The sequence below is a fragment of the Podarcis liolepis genome (genome assembly GCF_965112155.1).
Source record: "Podarcis liolepis genome assembly, chromosome: 8".
NCBI classification, from domain to species: Eukaryota; Metazoa; Chordata; class Lepidosauria; order Squamata; family Lacertidae; genus Podarcis; species Podarcis liolepis.
In genome coordinates, this window is record NC_139560.1 from 48,081,447 (window position 1) to 48,107,208 (window position 25,762).

Genomic DNA, 25,762 nt, shown 5'->3' on the forward strand with positions numbered 1-25,762 from the left:
CTAGGGGTCATCATCTTGTTCACACACACACATATGCTTCTTGACTGTCACTTGGAACGTTTCCTGTCCCAGCACGAGCCCATTTATTGATTTACGTTATTCACCCTAATGTACAACAAAGTGCATTGTCCTCATAAAACAATTCTCAAAAGCCAAGAAATGTTTAAGCTTCTGCGCTATATTGAAAATTAATTCACAGAATACAGCTTTTGTCACTGTTGCTGATACACAGTTCCAATAGATCAAGCAACTTCTCTTAGAAGTTGGATACAAAAAAACATAAGAAGTTATGGTGAAGTCTATTTGGATTTAGCTAAAAACATGCCTGGACATTTGCATGAAGCTGTGGCCTTTATTAAAACAATGCAAGTTAAATCACCTGAGACCATTATTTCATCAAAATCATGGAGACAGGAATAGTTTACTTTGCTTGGATTTCCCTCCATTTGGCTATCTGCTAATAATTATAGAAAGAGTCAGCATCTGCTTTTTTCAGCCCATATGTAACATTTTACCTTCTTTTTTGTTTCGGGTGAATGAAATTTTATACCATGTCCCATTATTGTAGCGGCTTTCTGTTTTAAGGGTAAGAGGACCTGAACCAAGATCAACAGTTAGCTTAACTTTGCCATCCACAAGCTCCAGAGACAAGAAATCCCTCTGCAAGGATGAAACAAAAGTCAGAAAATAAATAAAATCTCTTTGGTAACCCCCTCTCCTCTCAATAAGCTCAAGGCAACATACAATATAAAACACCAATGGTAGTATCCAACCAACCTGATCCTGCTCAATGGAACTTCCCCCTTCATCTCCAAGCATGTTCCATGTGCCCTGCCCAAATCTGCTCTAGAGGGTTGGAAGAAACCCAGAAAAGATTTAGGGGTTTGTGCAGAGGGAGGAGGGTGACAGTTCCATTGTGCAAGAACAAGTTAGTTGGATACTGCCCAAGATCTTATGTATGCATGTCAGGGGAAAATAAAGATTCTATATGCCTTTAAACAATGGTTTTCAACATTCAGCAGAAAAACATAGTACTATATAAATAGTCAGTGCCACTTTTTGTTGAAAAGTATATACAATCACTAGTCATTTCCACAGAATCTTTGGAAACTACTGGTCTAAATAGAGCTTTTAAACACCGGGTGAGTTTTCTTACTGTGCCATTAGAAGTCAGGTACACTAAGAGCCCATTTGGCGAGAAGGTGCTGAAAAATACTATGATTTGGGTCACAGTGGAGCGAAGTGACTTCTCCACCACTGAATATCCACTCCCATCAAAGTGAAATGAAGTGTCTTCATCCTGTGGGCTACAGAAACAAACAAAACATTTCAATGGTTCCAGCCTCCAGAAAAGGAGTCGCTTTCTTGTCAAGAAGGCAAACTCTACCCACAGAACCTTGAGCTAATCATTTTTATTTAAAAGCATTTATAAATCATTTATTTATTTAAAAAACACCTCTAAGCAATGCACATTACAAAACCTGGGCATTTTCAGCTGTTGCCTCTGTACTGTGGAATGCTCTCCTCTCTACCACATATAAAGCAGTAAGCTTCCGTTGCTGCAGGCATCTTTTACAGATTTATAATTTTGCCCTGGCTTTCCCTGATCTATGGGATCAGCTCATGTTTGATGTGTTTGAATTCCTGTTTTATGTTTTCATATGGTGTTAATAGTACTGTTTTTTGTGTTGTGGGTCACCATCCTATTATATTCTGCAGGGTGTGATATCACAAGCTGAATTTCTCCGGGTCATCTAAGTGATCTTACAGACCAATACAGGGGGAAATTTGCTTGTTTAACTTCAATTAACTGACACAATTTGCCTACCACGTTAACCAGCCTGATAAGCCAAATTGCAAATTGCGGGCATATTCTGACATAATTATTATGGTAAAATCATCAAGTGCAAAAACAGAATATATATGTTCCAATCTTGAAAACTGCTGTCACTGATTTACTGGATAAACACTTTCAGGGAAAATGGCTCAAGAAATCAAGCCATCATTATAAGGATTGCTCTGATGATATTATAACATTTCTAAAATAGTCCTGCATCCCCCTCTGCTGGTTACAAATGATACCTACCAGGAATCTGCAAAATAATATATATATATATATTGTCATATACAGTTGTTAAAACATGAATACTTGAGAACTAAATGAATGTAATATCTGATGCTATTTTAAAGCACATTTTCACAGAGAACAAATATACATGCATGGGAAAACATCCAAATCAGTGTTTAATCATGGGGAATGTGCTCTGCTTGCACGTGTTCCCTTGTCTACTTTCTAAGAGTAGCAGTAGTAATAAATTATCATCCCCTTGTCATGTAATCATAAGATCACTGAGGTAGGTTAAGTGGAAAGATAGTGACTGGCTGAAAGTTTGCTTCATGTTTGGGGATTTGAACCTAAGTCTTTCTGGTTCTAACCACTGCACCATGCTATCTCTCATTTACACCAGTTTCCTGTGACTTTAAAACTCAGGCAAAAAAACCGATCAGCGGTAACCACAGCATTCTGCCCAACAAGAATCAGAACACACTGTTTAGTTTTTTGAGGTATTGTTTTTAGCAGGAACCAATGATTGCTCAGTTTGCATATCATGGCAAATTATAGTTACAGATAGGTAGCCGTGTTGGTCTGCCATAGTCAAAATAAAAAAATTCAGCAACTCATTACCAAACTTAAAACCATGGAGAGACCTGGTCTGAACAGAGACATTGGATTCTTATCTCATTATACATGACTAAGCCATTTTTCACCTTCTCACCCCTTGCCTTTTCCTGTAAGACCTATTGCAGTCGTTAAGAGTCGTCAACAGGCTCATCTCAGCTATCTGCCAATCACCCATTCCCACCACCCTTCTGAGTAATACCCCTCCCCACCTTCTCACTATATAGAAGGATCTGGCAACTTCTGTTTCAGTGTATCTGAAGAAGTGTGCATGCACACGGAAGCTCATACCAAGAACTAACTTAGTTGGTCTTTAAGGTGCTACTGGAAGGAATTTTTTTATTATGGCAAATTATAGTTACCACAAGCCAGGAAGTGGGTGAAAAAAAATCAATCTGCATTTGGGAGGGGAAAAGCAGAGTCCTAAACCAGGAACCCAATAGCCATCCATAGTTTGGCTGTGATGAAGCACATGTACTCCCTTCTTTTCATGTGGATTCTGTAAAATGGTTAGAAGGAGCTTCAATAGGCTCTCCTCTCTACCACATATAAAGCAGTAAGCTTCCGTTGCTGCAGGCATCTTTTACAGATTTATAATTTTGCCCTGGCTTTCCCTGATCTATGGGATCAGCCCATGTTTGATGTGTTTGAATTCCTGTTTTATGTTTTCATATGGTGTTAATAGTACTGTTTTTTGTGTTGTGGGTCACCATCCTATTATATTCTGCAGGGTGTGATATCACAAGCTGAATTTCTCCGGGTCATCTAAGTGATCTTACAGACCAATACAGGGGGAAATTTGCTTGTTTAACTTCAATTAACTGACACAATTTGCCTACCACGTTAACCAGCCTGATAAGCCAAATTGCAAATTGCGGGCATATTCTGACATAATTATTATGGTAAAATCATCAAGTGCAAAAACAGAATATATATGTTCCAATCTTGAAAACTGCTGTCACTGATTTACTGGATAAACACTTTCAGGGAAAATGGCTCAAGAAATCAAGCCATCATTATAAGGATTGCTCTGATGATATTATAACATTTCTAAAATAGTCCTGCATCCCCCTCTGCTGGTTACAAATGATACCTACCAGGAATCTGCAAAATAATATATATATATATATTGTCATATACAGTTGTTAAAACATGAATACTTGAGAACTAAATGAATGTAATATCTGATGCTATTTTAAAGCACATTTTCACAGAGAACAAATATACATGCATGGGAAAACATCCAAATCAGTGTTTAATCATGGGGAATGTGCTCTGCTTGCACGTGTTCCCTTGTCTACTTTCTAAGAGTAGCAGTAGTAATAAATTATCATCCCCTTGTCATGTAATCATAAGATCACTGAGGTAGGTTAAGTGGAAAGATAGTGACTGGCTGAAAGTTTGCTTCATGTTTGGGGATTTGAACCTAAGTCTTTCTGGTTCTAACCACTGCACCATGCTATCTCTCATTTACACCAGTTTCCTGTGACTTTAAAACTCAGGCAAAAAAACCGATCAGCGGTAACCACAGCATTCTGCCCAACAAGAATCAGAACACACTGTTTAGTTTTTTGAGGTATTGTTTTTAGCAGGAACCAAGGATTGCTCAGTTTGCATATCATGGCAAATTATAGTTACAGATAGGTAGCCGTGTTGGTCTGCCATAGTCAAAATAAAAAAATTCAGCAACTCATTACCAAACTTAAAACCATGGAGAGACCTGGTCTGAACAGAGACATTGGATTCTTATCTCATTATACATGACTAAGCCATTTTTCACCTTCTCACCCCTTGCCTTTTCCTGTAAGACCTATTGCAGTCGTTAAGAGTCGTCAACAGGCTCATCTCAGCTATCTGCCAATCACCCATTCCCACCACCCTTCTGAGTAATACCCCTCCCCACCTTCTCACTATATAGAAGGATCTGGCAACTTCTGTTTCAGTGTATCTGAAGAAGTGTGCATGCACACGGAAGCTCATACCAAGAACTAACTTAGTTGGTCTTTAAGGTGCTACTGGAAGGAATTTTTTTATTATGGCAAATTATAGTTACCACAAGCCAGGAAGTGGGTGAAAAAAAATCAATCTGCATTTGGGAGGGGAAAAGCAGAGTCCTAAACCAGGAACCCAATAGCCATCCATAGTTTGGCTGTGATGAAGCACATGTACTCCCTTCTTTTCATGTGGATTCTGTAAAATGGTTAGAAGGAGCTTCAATAGGCTCACAGGGAATGATGGCAGGCGACTGCACCAAATAAAAGCCCCAAGGAGTTTCCACAGTCATGGTGGTGTGGTTTGGAACCTGGACCCAGCCACGCAAAAGATCATGAGCCTTTATACAAATGAGGAGCAAAGCAGGAATGCCCAGCTCAACCAACCATCACTCCTGTGGAGGAGCTGCATTTATGCAAACATGAAAGGCAACTCCTGTTTTAATTACAGATTTCTATAAACTGCTTCAAGTTCTCACCTTCCAAAGCATCCATTGCACTTGCCTTCCCTCTCCACATAGTTCCAAAGTCCAACAGATTTGCCATTCAAGGATGCTTCCCCCATGCATCCCTTAAAATGAGTAACCTTAATGGCAGGTGATTTCTGTTACAGAAGAAACACATTCACCATGAATGATAATAAAAAAGGGAATTTGACATTTATCCAGATAAACAGCAATCCGTGGCCTAAAGTTGTAACTTGATAATCAGGATAAATTGTACCAGGCAAATAAGAGCATTACTGATTCAGTTATTCATAATTATATGTGAGTGGCCAGCTTAAAATAAGAAGAAAAATACAAAAATGATATCCATAGTCAACTAGGGGCACAATTCTACATTCAGGATCTGCCAGCTGAGAAGCTGCATGATTTGGAAGAAATGCTGCTAAACATATATCCTGTCATCTCTGAATGTGTGGCAATTATTGTTCATTCATCACAGAACAGTGAGTGGAAAGTGACTTGGAAGTCAATAAAATGAACAATAATGAAGTATTACAGCACGGCTATTAATTTTTTCACCTTTATTTGTCCTCCAAGTCCACCAATAAACATGAGTGTTGATTGGTTTACATCCAGTACTGTAGCTGTCCCAGATGAGGTGGCAGTTCTCATAAAGGGCTTCTGAGAAGCGTTTGCCTCCTCTACACTCAGAGTGCCAGTTCTTCCAAACCTAATTATCACAAATAATAAGGGGATTAAAAACAGTTATGCATGCTTAACTGCCAATCTGTGTTATATACTTATCACTAAAGAAAGAACTGCGAAATTTTCTGAAATTAAAAATGGTTGCATTATACATGGTTGACAGCAGATGCTCTCATCAACCCCAATTATTTGGATGAGTTGTACTTTCCAATAAAATAATAATAATTCTCCTTTAGACAGTAATTATTTCAGGTTTATTGGTGACTGTGCAAATCTGATATTCCCCTAGGGTTCATTAATTACATGTGCTGCACACCAGTTACATCTTACCTTGTAGCATGTATTCTGTGCCATTTGTTGTTGTTAATGGAAAAGTCAGGATATTCCAGCCTTGTTGATCCAGAGCCCATATCCCACAAAAAGGCCACCTTCCCACGTCGCATCTCCACTGCCATGAAATCAGCCTAAAAACAAGGTTGCCAAAACACTGAGAGAATGCCCAAATGGCTAACGTTGGTGAATGTCAGCTACTAAAAGACAGTATTTGAAAGCATTGATCAAATCCAAATGAGACTCAGTTCACATGTTAAATAAGCAGCAGAGTAACACTTTACAAAGGGACGCGGGTGGCGCTGTGGGTTAAACCACAGAGCCTAGGGCTTGCCGATCAGAAGGTCGGCAGTTCAAATCCCCGCTACGGGGTGAGCTCCCGTTGCTGGGTCCCTGCTCCTGCCAACCTAGCAGTTCGAAAGCACGTCAAAGTACAAGTAGATAAATAGGTACCACTCCGGCGGGAAGGTAAACGGCGTTTCCGTGCGCTGCTCTGGTTCACCAGAAGCGGCTTAGTCATGCTGGCCACATGACCTGGAAACTGTACGCCAGCTCCCTCGGCCAATAAAGTGAGATGAGCGTCGCAACCCCAGAGTCAGCCACGACTGGACCTAATGGTCAGTGGTCCCTTTACCTTTACCTAACACTTTACAACATTGGCCCATATGGGAATGATTCTCTGAGGAAACTATTTGTGTCATTTGACCTCACATTGTGGATTGGGCCATTTCAAACAAAGCAACATGACTCTGCTCAAAAAAGAGGGGCTTTAATGGGATGGAATGGCTAAAATTGGCCAAACACTGCAATAAGTAGTCACCAATTCACTTGCATATTAATCACTTGTACAAGAATACTGAAAATAAAATTGGCAATCTGAACACATGCAGATCACACTGAGTTTCGAGAAGCCAATGGTTCAATACCTCAAGACACACACACAGTGTTAAGTGCAACTTAAACACTAAAAAAAAACCCCCACAAAAACCTCTATTCAGAATTTTGGGGACCATTAAACTTGCTATGTGCAAATGAAGCATTCAAGGAAAATAAAACTAACAGTGCATTTGTAAGGTGTGCCGACGATACAAAATTATCCAAGCTTAATTATCCGAAGGATTGTTTAATTGAAGATACAGCTGGCGCTCCCAGAAAGTAGTTGAAGAACCAATTGTTATTGTATAAATGCTAACCACTATACAAAACAATCCAAATTAGCTGTAAGCAATCATGAATGCTATTAATGTCAAGAACAGTATCTTTCCATGTATTTCATATATCATATGATACAAATTTAAGAACCCTTTCCTTACCACTGCTATTTGGAGTATTCAAGAGCTTACATAGATACAATATCACAGTCTCCTTTCTTGGAGGGTTTTCAACAGAGGTTTGATGGTCATCTGTCCTGCATTACAGGGGATTGGACTAGAAAACCTTCAGGGTCCTTTCCAACTCTACAGTTCTATGGTTCTAATGTGGATTAGAATCCCCATTTCACCAATGAATGTATATGAATAGATAGAGTGACCTATCACACCCAATAGCCATCTAGTATAAAGGGACAGCTAAAAGGCTTTCCAGTAAATGACAAGAACACTTGGTCTTTGGTAAAGAGTTTCCAGCATATAAAATGAAGACTTAAGTTGCCATATAAAATATTCTAAATCTTTCTGCTTACTTTACCACTGCTACCCAGGTAAAACAGGAGGTTATCAGGTTCAGTTGTTTTAACATTTAATGTTAATGTGTTATAGTTTGTAGACAGTATCTGGGGCTGATAAGCACGAATGCAGTCTCTTTCTGCAGACACAGCGACTTTAATCTGAAAAGAGAGAAAAAAAATAAAAGGCAAGGTTGGTATATACGTTGTACATGTCTTCAGAAATGGTCTGTCAAATTTAAAATTGTTTAGGCTTGCTTCAGCCAATTAGTTTCTAGGATTGTGTCGTATTTATAGTATTAATCATCATCACCACCATCAATAATGGTGTTGTTATTAAATTATAAATGATATTAATTAATTTTAATTTTAATGATACAACTTTGGGGCTTTATGGAGTGGCAGGGCCTTTATATATAGAAAAGCAAAAAAGAGTAAGTGAGTGAGAGAGAGAGAAACTGACAAAGAAGCATTTTTGTTACGTTCTGATCCAGGAATTCTAAACGTAAATGGGACACCTGTTCACTGTGATCTAAGAAATTTGCTAAAGTTCTGTTTTGCCACTGTAGGGTCAAATGTTTTACAACAGCTTAGTAAGGAAATAGGTAAAATTGTTGCAGGGGACCCTTCTGCCAGCTAGTATGTCAACTGGCTATCTATGAACTACAGCACAAGGAGCAACAAGTTGACATAAAGGAACTTGTCATAAAGGAAATTTCTCTAGAAACTCTGATGGATTAAGAAAACAAAGAGCTCAACATTACTAATAAGAACTACTATGGGTACAAGCTACAGAACTCCTCATGCCCTGTAAAGCTTTTCGAATTCTTTTTTCCTAAGCAGTAATTTGACGCACTGCATAATAAATCACCTTTTAAACTGCAGGGAGTTCATACATAGGCGTAATGTTGTTGAAAGAAAGAAATCAAAAGTGCTACTGGATATTCCATGAGACCCTGAATTGTGGCCTGTGTCTTCATATTGCAACACACACACGTACAGTATTGATTAGGGCATGTGCGTAGCATTGGAGCTTAGTAGCATTTCCCCCTCCTAGACCATGTAGAAGGGAATAAGCTGCTTACAGAGGCGGCCTGTTTACGGGCTTGACTGATGAGCTCCTTAATTTCCGAGATGTTTCTGCTGAGGTTCTCTTCCAGCACTTTCAGAGGCTTCAGCCTACCAAACAGGAGGCCGGCCTGGATTTCAACTTCATTCACTTTTCTTTCAGCTGACGCTGCTGCCAAAAAAGAAGAAGTTGAGGTTTTTGAAACAGGGTGCTATTGCTTGAATTTAGGAGAAAACTGAAGATTTCGTTGCGTTCAAGTGAAAAAACATACACAGGTACAAAATGCATATGTAACGGCCAGTTTAAAGCATTTCTTATAATTATGGCCTGTTAATTTAGGATTGCAGTTCTGAAATGCATACTTGTAATGGGAAAAGTATTTAGCAAATCTCATCTGCACACTTTTAAGAGAAGTAGTACAAACTAGCTTTAATGTAAATAAAGATAAGGAATACTTAGGTTTAAAAATTAACTCCCCTCTCACATGCAGGGACATTTCTAGGGAGCAATGAAGCAGCAAACCTACCAGCTTTTGATGAGTCGATTATAAGTTCATTGGTTTTCCGCAATGTCTCATTAACCTTAGACAATGTGAATGAAGTGTTCAGGAACTTCTCACTGAAAACCCCAGTGTGCCTTAAACCATTAAGAGCAGTTGTATTAGCAGACACAGCCAGCTCTCTTACAGCGAGAATATTTTCACTGGTATCTGAAACATATGATAAACATAAGTAGATTACCTACTTGCATTTGGGGCAGAAAACTCAGGCTCTGGGTCTTAGCTACCAGTTTTGAGGCCAAACTGGGTATGTAGGGGGTTGGACTAGATGACCCTCATGGTCCCTTCCAACTCTATGATTCTATGATGCGAGAGATAAGCAAACAAGATCCCTTAACAGACTTCTTTGTCTCTTTACAATAAAGCAGCCATGGAGAGTTGAGAGATTAATACATGCAGTTTCCCCAACTTAAACTGCACCCACATCCCCAACAAAGCTGCTAGTTTCCTATGGATGCAAACACACAGGTACACACAGCAGAAGGTAAATATTTTAATTTATTAACATCAAGGAATGATTATGATTTAAGTAGTCATCAAGTCAATTACCTCCACTGCATTAACATTTAAATGTAGGTTTCCTTTAGTCAACAGATGTTACATTTCGATGCACCTTAATTTCCTGAATGGTAAAATGGGTTGGTTTTTAATCTTAAGAGAGACGTTGGCTCACTGAACAGTATTAAGTTAATTGGGCCATCAAAAACAGACTCAGCATCTTCTAGCAGAAAAAAATTCAGACACTGTCTACTCAAATGGACTCGACAAGCAGTAGATGTTAAAAGTCTGTTCTTTTCCATTAAAAAATACTCTGTGTTCCAAGTTATTATTATCTTAAACTAGGTAAAGTCCCTTGCTTGTTTAAAAATATAACAGAAATGCTATCATAAAGTTCTATCAGGTTGTTTGTATTATTAATAAATATTATTTAGAACAACACAATAGAGCTATTCTTTTTCCTTCTCTTTCTTTTTTTTTTAACTTATGCGAAGTTCTAAAGTTTTTAAGGCTTTTCCTAAGTTTTTTAAGGCTCTTCTTTTCATTACTGTTTCAGCAGCATGCTTTCAATGAATTCAATTAAAATCTTCATTACAGCTTAAAGGTTGCAAAGGTTTTGATTTATTTATTTTTTGTTTCATTTTGTTTCAGAGCTCCTGTGTCTTTACAGATGAATACCAGGCAGGATGTCAATACCTTAGCCGTTGCCTGGCCTGGATATGGAGCAACGAAGAGTAAAGGCTGCCTGTTGAAGTTTTCTTCCTCTGCATGTGGCAAAGTCATAGGAACCCTTCCAGGAAAAAGAAAATGTCTATCCTATATGGTACATATCCAAGAAAGTGATACACAATGAAGACCTTTTCTTCTTACATGCCATTGTCGCTTCCTCTGTTTTCAGCATTCTCAAAACGTAAAAGTATTGCTGAACTTTCCAATTAGTGATGACCAGCGGTGCTGCTCAAGTTAAATATACTTGCCTTGTATAATGAAAAGGAAGTCAAGATGGATTTCACTTACCATTTGGCAATGCAGTCAGTTGCAACAGTGAGCCATTAAACTGCTTAGCAAATCCACTAGCTTTCTCTTTAAGTTTTTCCACTTTTATGTTCATCTCATTTAATCCAGACGTAAGCCCTATGGAGGAATAAACACTTGTAATCCTGACATGGTTGGCTGCTTCCAAGGTTATCAAACTCAATGCATAGGTGCAAGGCAAGACCAGTTGTCTAATAGTCTTCCTGTCCATCTCCCTCAACATTCATCCCAAATCAGACCCCGCAGTAGAGACCACAGTATGGTAATGAGAGCAGATGTACTGTAAAAGTATGTCAGGAAAAGAAAAGGCTTTATATAGCACAAGTGAGCCAAACCGCATGCTGCAAGAGGACACACACAGCAAACATCCTGTCAAAATTCTTCCCTGTTGCCAAGTATGCTGCCAGAGGGGAAATGTGGAAGTGGTTCAGGCTCATAACATGTTTCTTAAATGTTTATACTCCATGCTAATATACAGTATGTATCAGTTTTATTCTACCATTCCTGAAAGGAGCTCAGGTACATAATTATGCCCATCCCATTCGATGTTCAGAACAACCTGTGAGGTAGGATGGTTGCTGGTCCAAGGTCACTTTGTAACATTCATGGCTGAGTGCAGATCTCTTCAATATCCAAATCCAACACACAGTTATGGTGATCTAATTCTGATTAAATTAATGGCTGCTTTGCTCTCAATTAAGACATAAATCATAATACAGTAAGCCCAAAACTTATGCAGCATTTACTAGAGATCCCATCTAAAGCCAAAATCATGTATGGTCAGAACACATTGGGATCAATGGTGGGTGTGGTTACCGAAGTCTTTTTTCCTAGACACTGCCCCCTCCCCCCCACCTTTTTTAAAAATAATTTTTTGCCAAGTGTGTAAAGCTGAATGTGCACAAGCTAAATGTGCATAAGTTGCAGGACTTTTCCCACACAGGTATCTGTAAGCAGAGAGTTTTGCATTCAGCATCCTTCTCAGGAACCAATTTCCCGCAAGACTTGTTCATCTTAGGTGACAACATTTTCCCACCCAACTGTGAATAAATAATTTTCTGGTTCCTCTTAAGGCTGTGTACACATGTACAGTGCTTGAATGACAAACACGCTGTGGATCCACACTCACCCCTTTTGCAAACAGATGTGCAAACTTTCAAAATGAGGTGAGCAACCAACCATCTGCCAACTTTGCAGATGGATGATTCTGACAATTTTGAAGCCATTCCCTTCTCCACCACCAGCCAGCTGATTGCTAGGCCCTTACATCAGTTATAAAGCCCTCCTCACCGGCCCACTGCCCAAAACAAAGAGCTTTTTTCAACGCAAAAAGGCCTGCATGAAAGGGACAAAAATTGATGGTAGGCTTGCAGCCAGGTCCATGTGTCACTGGGAGAGCAAATGAAGAAAAACCCCACACTAACTTCCAGTAGGATGGCTTCCATAGCTGGAGGTGATGTGGGATATAAATAATATATCTATAAAAGTCTGTATACATACATACACATCACCTGGGAAAGAGAGTAATGCAAAGGGTCAGCATTTTGTCAACGTCTGATAATTGCTGCTGGAAAGTTAAACAATTCTCTCCTTTTAAAGGGAGAGGGTGTAATTGGACTTACTTCACTTGTTTTAATAACGACTATCAGTATAAGTAGTCAACATTTCATAAGCTATCCATATTTTATACTTACCTTCATACTTCTTGTGCAAACTTTTTGCTTCAGTCAAAAACTTGGAGCCAAGCTGGAGAATGTTTTTCCCAGTAGAATTAAAAGTTTCTTTTGGCTTAAAATAATCAAGTAAGGAAACATTGTTATATATGAACAAATCTATGAAAAGTATTATTTATATATATGAAAAGCCCTACAATACAATTTTTGAAAAAAAAGTATTATTTGCCAATGTATGGCCAGAATTTAAAGGATTACATTCTTATGTTTACATATGATTCTGGTTTATGTTCCTCAGTCCTAAGATTAGTTCTGCAAAGCATTTATTTCTTAGAAAGTGATGTAACAACAACAGTAGCATCAACAAAAAATATTACTATACTGGATAGTGGAACAAAATGTGTAGAAATGGAGCATTGTGAACATATCCAGTATTTAAATGCAGTACTAACTTCCTAGGCATCCTAGATTTGACAGTTAGGCTGAAATCCTATGCTGTTGGAAGTAAATCCAATTGAACTTAGCAGAACTTGCTTCTGAGTATACAGCACAATCCTATGGATATTTACTTGTGAACAAGTCACACTATGTTCAGTGCTGCTTATTCCCAGTTTGCACAGGACTACACTCTAACTCAGATTATTGTTATTTTTTTAATCTTTTAAGTAATTTCATAATGTGAAAAAAATAATTGATCAAGAATGCCAATTACTGTTACCAATCCAAAGTCATTCACATTCTCTTTTATGAGAATGGGTTGTGACCATGAACTAACAAATCAAACAATTACATCCAAGCTCAAATTTGCCTTTGGTTTTATCTTAGGCATGTCGGAAAAATCATATTTTTTATTTGAGGGCTAGCAATATGGTACATAGTTAAAGCTATGGTTTTCCCAGTAGTGATGTATAGAAGTGAGAGCTAGACCATAAAGAAGGCTGATCGCCGAAGAATTGATGCTTTTGAATTATGGTGCTGGAGGAGACTCTTGAGAGTCCCATGGACTGCAAGAAGATCAAACCTCTCCATTCTTAAGGTAATCAGCCCTGAGTGCTCACTGGAAGGACAGATCCTGAAGCTGAGACTCCAATACTTTGGCCACCTCATGAGAAGAGAAGACTCCCTGGAAAAGACCCTGATGTTGGGAAAGATTGAGGGCACAAGGAGAAGGGGACGACAGAGGACGAGATGGTTGGACAGTGTTCTCGATGCTACCAAGATGAGTCTGACCGAACTGCGGGATGCAGTGGAAGACAGGAGTGCCTGGTGTGCTCTGGTCCATGGGGTCACGAAGAGTAGGACACGACTAAACGACTAAACAACAACAATATGGTACATATTCTGGTTCTAGGTCAAGGGTGGTAAGCCTGCGGCCCTCCAGATGTTGGGCTACAGCTTCCATCAGGCCCAGTCTGCATGGCCAATGATGAAAACTGTAGTCCAAGAACTTCTGGAGAGCCAAAGGTCCCTCAGCCCCATTCTAGAGAGTGAAACATGGATTTTAGTAAGAATGCAGTGTGCTTCAGTTCTCAAAGCGGCACTTACCGCATCTGTGAAAATCCTGTAGGCATCTCCTGCTAGATTCAATGCACTTTCAACCAAACTTTTAATGGTGGAGAACGCAGAGACAGCATTTGTTGCATTCAAGGACACATTTCTAACATTCAAGAGACCACTGCGGTAGAAAGGAAAAATTGTAACTTTTTCATGTAACATTTAAGCCAATTAAAACATTGCACAATGCAGGAACATACCATATTTTGGAAACCGTTAAATAGCTTGACTATTGCACTTTAAACAGATAAATAATTTTCATGAAATAAAAAACATTATAGTGTTGCTTAAACTCTGGCAGTACATCCCCCTAATACCCAAGGCAGCCACACTAACTGAGCTTCCCTTTGCACTTTAGCTTTCATTTGGTTTACTTATTTTGTTCAGATTCCTCAACCAAGAGAACAGTCATTTAAATCCCAGTTCCTGCATCCTTGCCTTCCTTGTCCATCCTACATAGCAACTAAAACTTTAAAATGCTGACTAAATTCCAAGGGCAAAACTCAGAAGGGCATCAAGATCAGCAGGCCTATTGGGGTGACTTTATTGGTAAAGGTAGTAATATAGTCAACTCCACGCTTCAGTTCATGATGTACTCACCTGTCTAGTGCACGAGCAACTCTCTGTAACTCAGCTGCATGTTCTTCCACTCTGTAAACCAAATCCACAGCCCCCCGAGTGGACATCTGCATGACCAGGTCATCCACATGCTGCCTTAGTTTGCCATTCCATAGGACCAGTCCATCGCGGTGGATTTCTAGACTCTGAATATGCAAAATTAGTTATTGCTGAGTCATGGATAATTCACTTTAACAAATGATGACTCAAGTGTTCAGTAACTTACAGATGTAGAGTTAATTACATCTTTAGCAAGTGCAGCAGCTGCATCCACCTGTACTTTGGCTTCTCTGGTCAGCATAACAGAGAGTTCCTTCTTTTCTTGAATATTCAGCTTTGTTTGCTATGGCATAAATGCAACGGTGGGCAAATTTAATACTTGGTAACAACAGTTATTATATCTGACATTCTATACTTAAAAGGACCACAAAAGGTTAAAAGTTGCCTCTCTCACTAATCTTAACATCAATCCATTTTTAAAGCAAATTTCTCTTAAAAGCTACTTTACAATTTCTCTTGTAAAATCAAAAGACATATATTGCCAGTTTCCTTACAGTGTATTCCTTGAGGTTGCTGTTAATAAGAAAAAGCAGCCGCATGGTTTCATTTGTGTTAGTTGTAGCCTCGTTCACAAGATCCTTGGCTTCCTGAAGTCTGGTGCTGTGGTTTGATAGTATGTGTTTTGCAGTTTTTTGTAATTTCTTAAATTCCTGCTGTGGTCTCCCATACTCTTTCTGGATTTGTAGCAACAAGCGTTCTGCCGCTCTAATAAATGTGGAAAGGAAACTCAGTTACATAAGCTTTCTTAAAAGTAGAACAGATCAAAAGTTGTAGAAAGGTACAGTCCATTGATAAATAGTCATATCGCATTTTGGAGGGCAAAGTGAAAAAAAGACTCTACCCCCCCCCCCAATGCATGTAGTTTCCTATCACTGTGAATTATCACATACACTAGGAACACAGAATTCTCTCACTCTCCTTCACACACTCATAGACGAATTCTCACACACCAGTGAGACAGGCAGGCACACAGTCAGCATTCCCAGAAAACTCAACTCCAGGACTGGGCTGGATCTGGCTGCGAAGATCCCTCTGCAAGCTCCTAAGAAAGGTAAGGTAAAGGTAAAGGACCCCAGGACAGTTAAAGTCCAGTGGAAGGTGACTTGGGGTTGTGGTGCTCATCTCGCTTTCAGGCCGAGGAAGCCGACATTTGTCCACAGACAGCTTTCCGGGTCATGTGGCCGGCATTACTAAACCGCTTCTGGCACAACAGAACACCATGATGGAAGCCAGAGCACACCGTTTACCTTCCTGTCACAGTGGTACCTATTTATCTACTTGCACTGACGTGCTTTCGAACTACTAGCAGGAGCTACGACAGAGCAACGGTAGCTCACCCCATCACAGGGATTCAAACCGCCGACTATCTGACTGGCAATCTCAAGAGGCTCAGTGGTTTAGACCACAGCGCCACCTGCTTTTTAGAGAAAGCTTCTCTAAAGAGCAGGCAGAGGGATTTTCTCTCTCCATCTTGGCACTAAGTACCACAGCACTAAGATCAGAGATAAAGTCTCTACCTGCTACTTAAATAAATAATTTTATAACTACCATGTGCGACAGCCAGAAATGTTGTAAAAATCAGGCTATTTTGTAGCAAGGAGTGGCTCATCCAGTGTGGTGGAGCTGCAGCAACAGGATCCTGGCAATGGCATTACCATGGAGGGAGGTGGTGGCAGTGAGGTCAGGGATGCACAGATCCACTACTGGAGCCAGTCTGGTGTGCTCATCAGTACACCAACACAGTCTGACCTCATTGCCTCTTTCTTCCTTCTTAGGCTTGCAAGCAGCAGCAATGCCAGTCCAGTGGCTATTGTGGTGGTTTTACTGAGCTCTTGGCATCTTCCTGTGTATCACTTTAAAAATATTACTGAATGCTTCCAAAACACAGTTCTTCAATTTTATTTTTAAAATGAAATAAGGCTCACTTATTTTCCAGCACTGATTCCTTTCCCAAGTTTCAAATTCAATTCCTTGCTTATAGTAGTAACAGATTAAAATAAGAGTTTCTGATTTTCTCATCAACATTATCTAGCTCATGGACCATGGAACTGTTCTAAAAATGAATATATAAATGTAAGTTATGTTTATTGTTTTATAGATAAAGATAGAAATTGTGGATTTGTTTAAAACACAGCTGAAAATCAAATCATTTTACGCATTAAAAAACACACACATTTGTCTAGCTTGATTCAAACCTCCTAAAGTCATCACATATTAAGCTTCCATTTAAATTAATATATTGACACACTTCGGAGCCTACTGCCTGCAATTTCTTCTTTTAGAAACATATTAGATATACTTCTCTATATGTTCATTGCATATGTTAATAGAAGCATGATCAGAAACACCAGTTGGCTTACTTTAACTCAAGATTACTGTCTTGGTACATCTGCTTGAAATATCTTCCACGCATTACATCCAACATGACGGGGATCTCATCTTCCAGTTCTTGAAATGTCCTGTTTGACAAAGGGAAATCCATACCTAATGTTTCATTAAGGGATGCTGCCACTTCCCCAAGTACTAGATGAAAGAAAAAGTAAGTTACAAAAGAAGAATTGTTTTAGTACTTTGTACAAATGCACCACATATATTTTATCTTTATAAATGATTTTCACAAATAATATTTGTATTTCAGAAACATAATTACTATAGCCTGCCATCAAGAATTTTACCTTTAACAGTTGCCTGTAATGTGTCGATAAATATAGCCAATTCTCGACTCTTGTTCAAGGTCCTTTCTGCAGCACCATGGAGAAGCCCTCCTCTTTCTAATATCCTAGTTAGCTAGCATAAAAGCAAATTGTGAGTTTATTTCAGTTGCTGTTAGAATAGTGGCTTCAATGGCTGAACCAAAGAATGAAGAGCGTATCTCGAATTCATACTGACTCATACAGGAAACTAACATTACTTTATGAAATGTATTTATTTGATTTTTTTTCAGATTAACTGGTTTCTATTAACCAGATCTTGCAGGAAGAATAAAAGGATCAGCAAAAGCCAATCATATATCCAAGAGAATTATCAACATGTCTTTACTATTGGTCATAGTAAATCCTGACAGAATCAAATGATCAATTATTTCAAGTATTTAGTGCTATAATGTAGAAAGGGCATAGCTGGTAATGAAAAGATCCCAAATCTATGAGGGAAAACCTATAGTATTGGCAAAGCAGGTTAGTATTTTCTGGGTAAAAAAAAATCTAAGGCTAGAATCCTAATCCCCTCATTCTTGCCGCTGGAGGGGTTTATGATGCAGTGGGTGTTTCTGTCTTCTGGCCTCCACAAACTTCTGATGGAGGCTCCACTGAAGCACCTGCCATGGCTGCATTAGGCGCAGCAGATGTGACCTGCTGTTTGTCCTGTTTCTGGCAGTGGTAGCTAGTGTAGGGCCCTAAAATGGGATGTTACACGGTGGAGCAGTGACAGAACGGAGCCAGTCATAGACCCATTGGATCCAAGGCCATACCATTCCTCAGCATAGCTGTCAACTTTCCCCTTTTTTAAAGGGAAATTCCCTTATTCCGAATAGGATTCCTCACAAGAAAAGGGAAAAGTTGACGACAGCTATGTTCCTCAGAGAGGCACCCAACCTGGACTCTGCGGCTATGCCAATCTGGATGACAAAAACCACACACAACCACACACCACACCTCCTGCTTTAGTTAGTGGGCCAGTTAGTTAGTGGGACCTGAAGGAGCGTCTCCACCTCCATCGTTCTGCCCGGACACTGAGGTCCAGCGCCTTCTGGCAGTTCCCTCGCTGCGAGAAGCCAAGTTACAGGGAACCAGGCAGAGGTCCTTCTCGGTAGTGGCGCCTGCCCTGTGGAACGCTCTCCCACCAGATGTCAAAGAGAAAAATAACTACCAAACTTTTAGAAGACATCTAAAGGCAGCCCTGTTTAGGGAAGCTTTTAATGTTTAATAGGTTATTGTATTTTAGTGTTTTGTTGGAAGTTGCCCAGAGTGGCTGGGGGGACCCAGCCAGATGGGCAGGGTATAAATAATAAATTATTATATTATTATTATTATTATTATAGGGCTTCAGACAGTGGTTGACCTGATACTGCTACACTTAACCAGGACTTAGAACTGCTCTGCCCAGCTGCCACTTGTACCCATAGTCTAGCAGACCCAATTCACTGTAGTGACTTTGATTTATAAACCAACCTAAGTAAATCCCATGGGAAACTTCTGTAGATCATTTTGAAATAAGTCTATTAAAATATCTTTGGGAATAAACAAGCAAGACTCCTACCTCTCTGTGCAGCTGGTCTGTATCACCTGAAAGGGTTACAAGATGGTCATTCATGATTTCCGTTGAGGTGGTTGGTTCTTTCTTAGTCCAAAAAGATTCCTAGAAGAAAAAAGAATATTATGTACTCAAATATATTCAGCTCAGTGTTCACGACTAGGAATGATAAACAAAGAACATGTATCTACTGGCCATGAATTTTAATGTAGACCACTACCTTAATAGCGCTTATGTGCTATTAATGCTTCCAGAGCACTCCAAAATGCCTATATGGTCACAAAAACTTCTTGATAAACGGAAGTAAAAATGACTATATGAGCAGCTAACCCAACACAGAAGCTAAGCGACACCTTACATACCTTTAAATGCTTTGTGGCATATTCCAAGTCTGCAAGTATCCCATAGGGCACCAGGACAGGGCCAGTAAGGTTTACCAAAAGCATGGCTTCATCTAGTTTGTCCAAATCATTTAACAACAATCCTGTGCAGTCGTCATCACAAGCTGAAGAAACCATTTCAAAAAAATATTAAGTTTTAGTTGAATACGCAAAACTGGATAGCACCGAACAAGTAAGTTCCACTCATTCCAACAGAGCTTATTTCTGAGCGAGTGTGCTTAGGAATGCAGTCTTATGTAACCATAGTATCTACATGCAGTATCAACAAACACCACCTCATGTCTACAGGAAATCCTTGTTCTTTTCTGGACCACCATATGCATCGACGGAGCGTGCCTAAGCCCACTCCACCCCCTTCTAGCACCCCGCCCCTTTTCATAACATCTTTATGATGTTTGGAGGCTACTTCTGGGTTTGGTGCTGTGAACGCTTGCGTGATCACTCATCATTCAGATGCGCCTAAATTAGAAGTTGCCAGTATTATTAATACATCAAAGCAAAAAAAGAAAGAAAGGGGGACACTTACCAACACATTCATTTTCCACGAGAATGTGCCTTGATTCACACTCATCACACAGCTGCCCTGTTACACCTTGTTTGCAGATGCATTCCCCAGAAATATGATCACAATTATTGTGAACAGAACCATTTGGGTTGCACTGACACTGCTGACAGTGGCCACCAGGTGCTTTAGGATTGCCATAATAACCTGGAGAACACCTAGAGGGAAACAGAGGTTCATTTATTTATTTGGTTTATTTTGTTTCTTCAGTTTTCAGCACACACCCTTCATCAACACACAATCCCAAGGTGGGTTGCAACCTATAACAATGCAATACAATTTACCAGCAACATGCAATGCTGATGTTAAAACACCATATAAAATGCTTAAAAATATATCACTATGGCTGCAGGAGGGCCCTCGCTCAACGACAGGCCATATTACTATATCAGACTCCAGCAAAAGCTTGGGCAAAGAGATGTGATTTTAGCTGGCGCCAAAAAGCAAGTAACACTGGCACAAACCATCTCTCACGCGGAGGGGCATCCCATAGTCAGGGCATCACCACAGAGAAGGTCCTAACTCATATCATTGAGCAATATTATCTCACCTGGTAACTAGACTGTGAAAATCTTAACACATGGGCAGAGCCATTATCTCAAGTCCCAAGTTGTCTGAGGACTTTATAAGTTACCAGTCATACTTTTAACTTGGTTCGGAGGCACCCAGTGCAGATCCTATAGAACGGGCAATCTACCCAATTTCTGGAACTCAAAGCTGCCAACCCACAGTGGAAGCCTCTTGATGGTTCTGCGTATCCCTCACCTTTCACAGTATTGCCCTTCATATCCAGTGATGCAAGCATTGCAGTAGAAATCACTCACACCTTTCATAATGCATGTGGAACTAAAGCTTGGAGAAAGAAATAAAAAGAGCAAGTTTTAGAAAGAATTCATATATACCCACAAAAAATCTATTCACACAGGAATGTGTGTTTCTACTGGTTTGTATGCAATAGAGGGTGAAAGTAACCATCTTGTTGGGGGCAAGGATTTCTGCTTGTGCAATGGGACTTCCTCCCCGCTCCCCGCTCAATCTGTTCTGTGGGTTCCTCCAACCCTCCAGAGAAGATTGGGGGAGGGGGAGGGGCATACGATGCGGAAATCCAAACCTCCCTTTCTCTGATGGTATAGCTGCTTATTGCAGCATTGAATGCACACCACTGATTGTATGAACCTGCTCTCAGTTGGATATAGGGTGCTTCCAAATGGATGTGTATTGTGGAATCTGCGCTCCCCATGCGCACGAGTTTTTGCAGTTCCACAAGGCACCGCTGGCATCAAAATATCAGTCCATGTTTTTACCATTATATCCAAACTACCCTTTCTCGTGGAAACCTGGTAAACTAAGGAAAGGAAAGGGGGGGGGGAGAGGAAAAAAAGGAAAACCAGCAGCCAACAATCCATTTATGATATTTCAGCGATCCTTTTGGAGTATTGAGCTTCTGTATGGAAGCACCCATAGACACAATTCACAAAGAATATTCAGTGGAAAGCTACCGCTCTGGATTAGCCATTTCATCATCTATCACCATTACTTTTCAAGCTACCCACACTGACCCTGATAATGGAATCTCTTAGCTCAGGGATTTAAAAACAAACCAACAGATAAATGAAAAATTCCTAGAAATACAACCTCTACAGTACTACCTGGAAACAGTAAGTATAACAATAGTAATTATTAAAAACATCAAAGTTAATTTTTAGTTACCTCCCTGGGCTCATTCTTGGACATGCACACAGAGAACAATCATTGACAGATCCAATCACCTTGCCGTAATAGCCTGGAGCACAAACACTGCACTGGTCACCAACTGTATTATCTCTGCAGTCCTAGCAGGCAAAATCAGGAAGTTTAAGATGAAAGCAGAAAATTCAACAGAGAACATTTAACTTTGGTGGGAAAAGAAAAGAGGCTGAAATCTAGAAAAACAGCAAGGTATAAGGAACAGGAACATTCCATCTCAAGCCCTAATATCCCTGCAAGAGAGGAACAGGTATGCCCCCACTTTGCCAAAGGTATTCCAAAATGCAGTCCCAATACCTCCCAAGTCCCTCAAGCCAATTCAAGTCACCCCTACTCGTGACTAGCCCATGTTAATTTTTATAAACTGTAATTAAAGCTTTTTTTGTTAACGCTGCAATGCTAAAACACTGAATTCAGAGGGCCTTACTTTATCAGTGAAGTTTAATTTGTTAAGCACAACCATTGCACTGCCAACCCCATCCTCCAGTGCTGCAAAAATGGGTGTGTGTGTTAAATTGTTCCTTGTTGTTGTTCTTTACAGACCTTAAGTAAATACTTAAATGAAATAAAAACATGCCTCTGATTACCCACCTATTAATCCAAAGCAGTGTGCAGCTTCCGTCGAAATGTATACTATCCAAGTGTAAAAAAATACTTCACATTTTCAATTTGGGAACTAAATAGGATTTTCATGAACTTTCATTCTTTGGAATTTTCTCCCCCCACCCCCCCGAGTTGTTAAGTTATTGATACTGTGACAAAAACCAGCCTAGCCCTAGTAAGTCCACATACCAAACACTGTCCTGTTTCTTGGTTGCAAACATCACTGTGGTTGTTGCATCTGCATGGCACGCAAGGTGGGATGAATGAGGGGAAGGCTTTAAGGTTTGCAGACTTGTCCACATATTGTTTCTCTCTGTAGTATCCTTGTGCACAGTCCTACATTGTAAAAGAGTTGAACATGCTTTTAAACGGCAACTGAACTTTTGCTTGTTCAGAAGATATTTTAAGACGCCCCAGCAAGTAACATACCTGGCATGAGAGGCCTGCATAACCTTCAGGGCATATACATTTCTCAATGAGATGAGCAACTTCCTTAATCAAGGGCATCTCGTCAGCTTTCATAGCAATTTCCATAGAGACATTTGAGATTCTAAGTGATAATTACATAAAACAAAAATTAAAACAAAAATGATGCAGTGATGTTCATTTAGGAAACAGAACCTGCAATTTGACTGTTTACTAGGGGTGTGCTTCAATCACAAAGTTTGGTTTGGAGCCCAGTTCAGTGCTTTTAAAAACAGCCTGCCTTAGGTATTGCCATTTATATCTTGACTATGCAGGTAATCTCTCAAATATGCACTAATAATCTGAGTCCTACTAATTTAACCCTTAGTTTCCTAAAAAAACATAAAAGACTAGAACCAAAGAGTGTTTCACCAAGTACAAGCAGTTTTCCACATGCACTGGGGCACTACCAGTTTTCCACTTCAAGAGGCTATACTGAAGGCTTGTTCTGTAAGGTACTGTGATTTTCAGGGTTTTTTGAGTAAAGTGGCCCTTGAGTATCACTCATATCAAGACAACATGCTTACTACCTTACTCACATTTTATCAAAGTTAAGAGCCCCTAGGTAGAGTAGTTAGCAGAGGTTTACCTGCTTTGTTGTAATCCTTGACCATACGATGCCTTTATCAAGATGTACTCAACATTGCTCAGCACTGACATGAAGTCAGAATGTGAAACAGATTCATCAGACACCGAATTAAAATATTTCCAGGAGCTCTAAAGAAAAATAAATAAATTTGCATCACTTGCGAACACCTAATGTTACAATGTTGGTTGATGGTATTAGTTTTGCAATGAAAGAGGAGAGCAACAAGGCACTTCCACAACCAATGAATTTGGTTCCAGGCAGAAGCCAAAACACTTAAGCTCTTAAATTGTCTTCACATGCACTCTGATATGGCAGGGGAATGGTTACAGACTGTGTGAGCAACATAAAATTGCACTGTAGCCCATCCCTATGTTGCAATATTGTGCTATGCCTGAATTTGAAAACCATAGTTTCTTGTTCGTTTATAAACCTTGGCTCATGTCAACCATGGCTCAGTGTTACTTGTGAACCCAGCCTATATCTTCAAATGGTGCACAACCCAGTCTGGAGAGGTATTAAAACAGCCCCAAATGCAGTGTACACCAAGCAAAATCTCTGCATTGCTGCTGTTATCTGTTTTCATCCAATAGTATCTATAATGTTTTCAAACAAAGCCTTGATCTAGGATTAACATGTTTCCACAATATGTGTGGAATTTTAACAGGCATCTAAGATTCCTTCCCAGATCTATATGAAGAGACATATAGCTTTTTGCTTGAGCAAAATGGTCCCAAGACAAATGTTGAGGGAGTTCCAAAGTAGTACAAGAAAAAGACTTTCTCGCAGGCAAAGCCTCTAACTCATCTAATTGAAATGTGTTAAACTCACCTCTATCATTTCTATTTCTTCATCTTGTCTTACTCCATTCTCTGGAGCAGGAATTTCCACATAGATGACTTGTTTACTGGTGCGACCCCCTTTCATTAAGATTTGTGGTTCAAGGTTTGAGGTTCCAACGCCATCCAAAGCATAAAAAGCTACTGAGTATTTCAATTTTCCACCATATGCCATGAGCTGTTTGGATGATAAATCATTACACTTTTATTTTCTTTGATGATTTTAACTGAAATCTAGATCAGGAGGAGGAAAAAGCTTAATTGAAACTCAGCAGCTCCTCATCCTTAGTCTGATATCGAAGCAGTCCGATATTGAGACTACCTTTATTCGGATGATTTTTCGCATCTTGGAATTTAATGGAAACTTTGCAAGAGCTGAGATTGCAAAATGAAAGCAAAATACTTCACAACACAGATTTTCTGGAAACGAATTTAAATAAAGTTTGGGAATGTTGATATTGCCAGTACACAGGTCCTTGCAAGACCTTGACTGTGTTAACAAAAAAAAGAGCACAGGTTGATCAAAGCCAGAATCTTCTTTTCAGCATCAGCCAACCACAAGCTCTTCAGCTCTTCTTGAACAGGGCATGAAGTTAATAGTTTTCTTCCACTATGGCTCCCCAATAGCTGGTATTCTGGGGTATATTACTTTATAACCCAGAGAGGTTCCATTGGACAATCAATGTAAACATTGGTAAGGATCTCAGTTGTAAATTTGCCTAATTTACTTTAAAAGTCATCTAAAATAGTGGCCAACACCACATTGTGTGGCACTGAATTCCATAAACTACAGTAAGTGCCATATGAAAAAGTCCTTTCACTATTATTCTGCAAGCAGGCTCAAATCTAGCACAGAATCTAAATATGCTACAGAAAATACTTTTGCTTTAACATGCATTTAGAAATAAGAAGTGAATGAATACTAAAATTATGCACACTGGTTTTTTAAAATATATATTTATTTTTGTCTCTCTTCCAAGTTCTTAGAAGGTGGCAGTCCTTCTCATGTCCCCACCCCCAGAATATATAGAAACACAGTCAAATCCAGATTTATTCATAGTTAGAGCAGAACTATTGAAATCAATGGGCCCTAAAGGGGTTACATCAGTCACAACTATTTCAATGGGAGTACTCAAAGAATGTCTAGGTCCGACCCTAAAAATAACTCATATGCTTACCTGGTCTCCCTGGAACTGATCCGGCAATTTCCAGTAAAAAGGTTCTGTATTCAAGTGTTGTCGGACTGCTTTGACATCCATTAAGATATCAGGGAACTGGGAAAATACACCTTCACTGGTTCCAGTGAGGTTACTGTGAGAAACCACATACAGAACCGTCTGCTGCAGAGACAGGGTGACCTGAAATGCCAGACTAATAGGTCATACCTCTTTGTAAAATGCACTATATCATTTCTAGCTAAGCAAGATT

The 25,762-nt window shown here is 39.6% G+C and overlaps 1 protein-coding gene across 1 annotated transcript in view; it reads right to left on the reverse strand.

Annotated features, from left to right (window-relative positions):
- Window positions 1–25,762, reverse strand: part of LAMA1 (laminin subunit alpha 1) — a 91,726-nt gene that overhangs the window by 12,456 nt on the left and 53,508 nt on the right. Inside the window, exons 25-50 of the mRNA XM_083518441.1 lie at window positions 25,513–25,692; window positions 24,327–24,512; window positions 23,499–23,626; window positions 22,874–22,994; window positions 22,634–22,780; window positions 21,806–21,927; window positions 20,861–20,947; window positions 20,060–20,253; window positions 19,495–19,637; window positions 19,139–19,237; window positions 17,557–17,668; window positions 17,242–17,404; window positions 15,376–15,586; window positions 15,048–15,164; window positions 14,804–14,967; window positions 14,195–14,324; window positions 12,671–12,764; window positions 10,959–11,075; window positions 9,411–9,593; window positions 8,901–9,055; window positions 7,834–7,977; window positions 6,153–6,286; window positions 5,697–5,847; window positions 5,151–5,275; window positions 1,157–1,307; window positions 516–660 (exon numbers count right to left, since the gene is read on the reverse strand). Of these exons, the coding sequence (XP_083374567.1) occupies window positions 516–660; window positions 1,157–1,307; window positions 5,151–5,275; window positions 5,697–5,847; window positions 6,153–6,286; window positions 7,834–7,977; window positions 8,901–9,055; window positions 9,411–9,593; window positions 10,959–11,075; window positions 12,671–12,764; window positions 14,195–14,324; window positions 14,804–14,967; window positions 15,048–15,164; window positions 15,376–15,586; window positions 17,242–17,404; window positions 17,557–17,668; window positions 19,139–19,237; window positions 19,495–19,637; window positions 20,060–20,253; window positions 20,861–20,947; window positions 21,806–21,927; window positions 22,634–22,780; window positions 22,874–22,994; window positions 23,499–23,626; window positions 24,327–24,512; window positions 25,513–25,692 (3,703 nt within the window). The remainder of the gene's footprint in view (window positions 1–515; window positions 661–1,156; window positions 1,308–5,150; window positions 5,276–5,696; window positions 5,848–6,152; window positions 6,287–7,833; window positions 7,978–8,900; window positions 9,056–9,410; window positions 9,594–10,958; window positions 11,076–12,670; window positions 12,765–14,194; window positions 14,325–14,803; window positions 14,968–15,047; window positions 15,165–15,375; window positions 15,587–17,241; window positions 17,405–17,556; window positions 17,669–19,138; window positions 19,238–19,494; window positions 19,638–20,059; window positions 20,254–20,860; window positions 20,948–21,805; window positions 21,928–22,633; window positions 22,781–22,873; window positions 22,995–23,498; window positions 23,627–24,326; window positions 24,513–25,512; window positions 25,693–25,762) is intronic.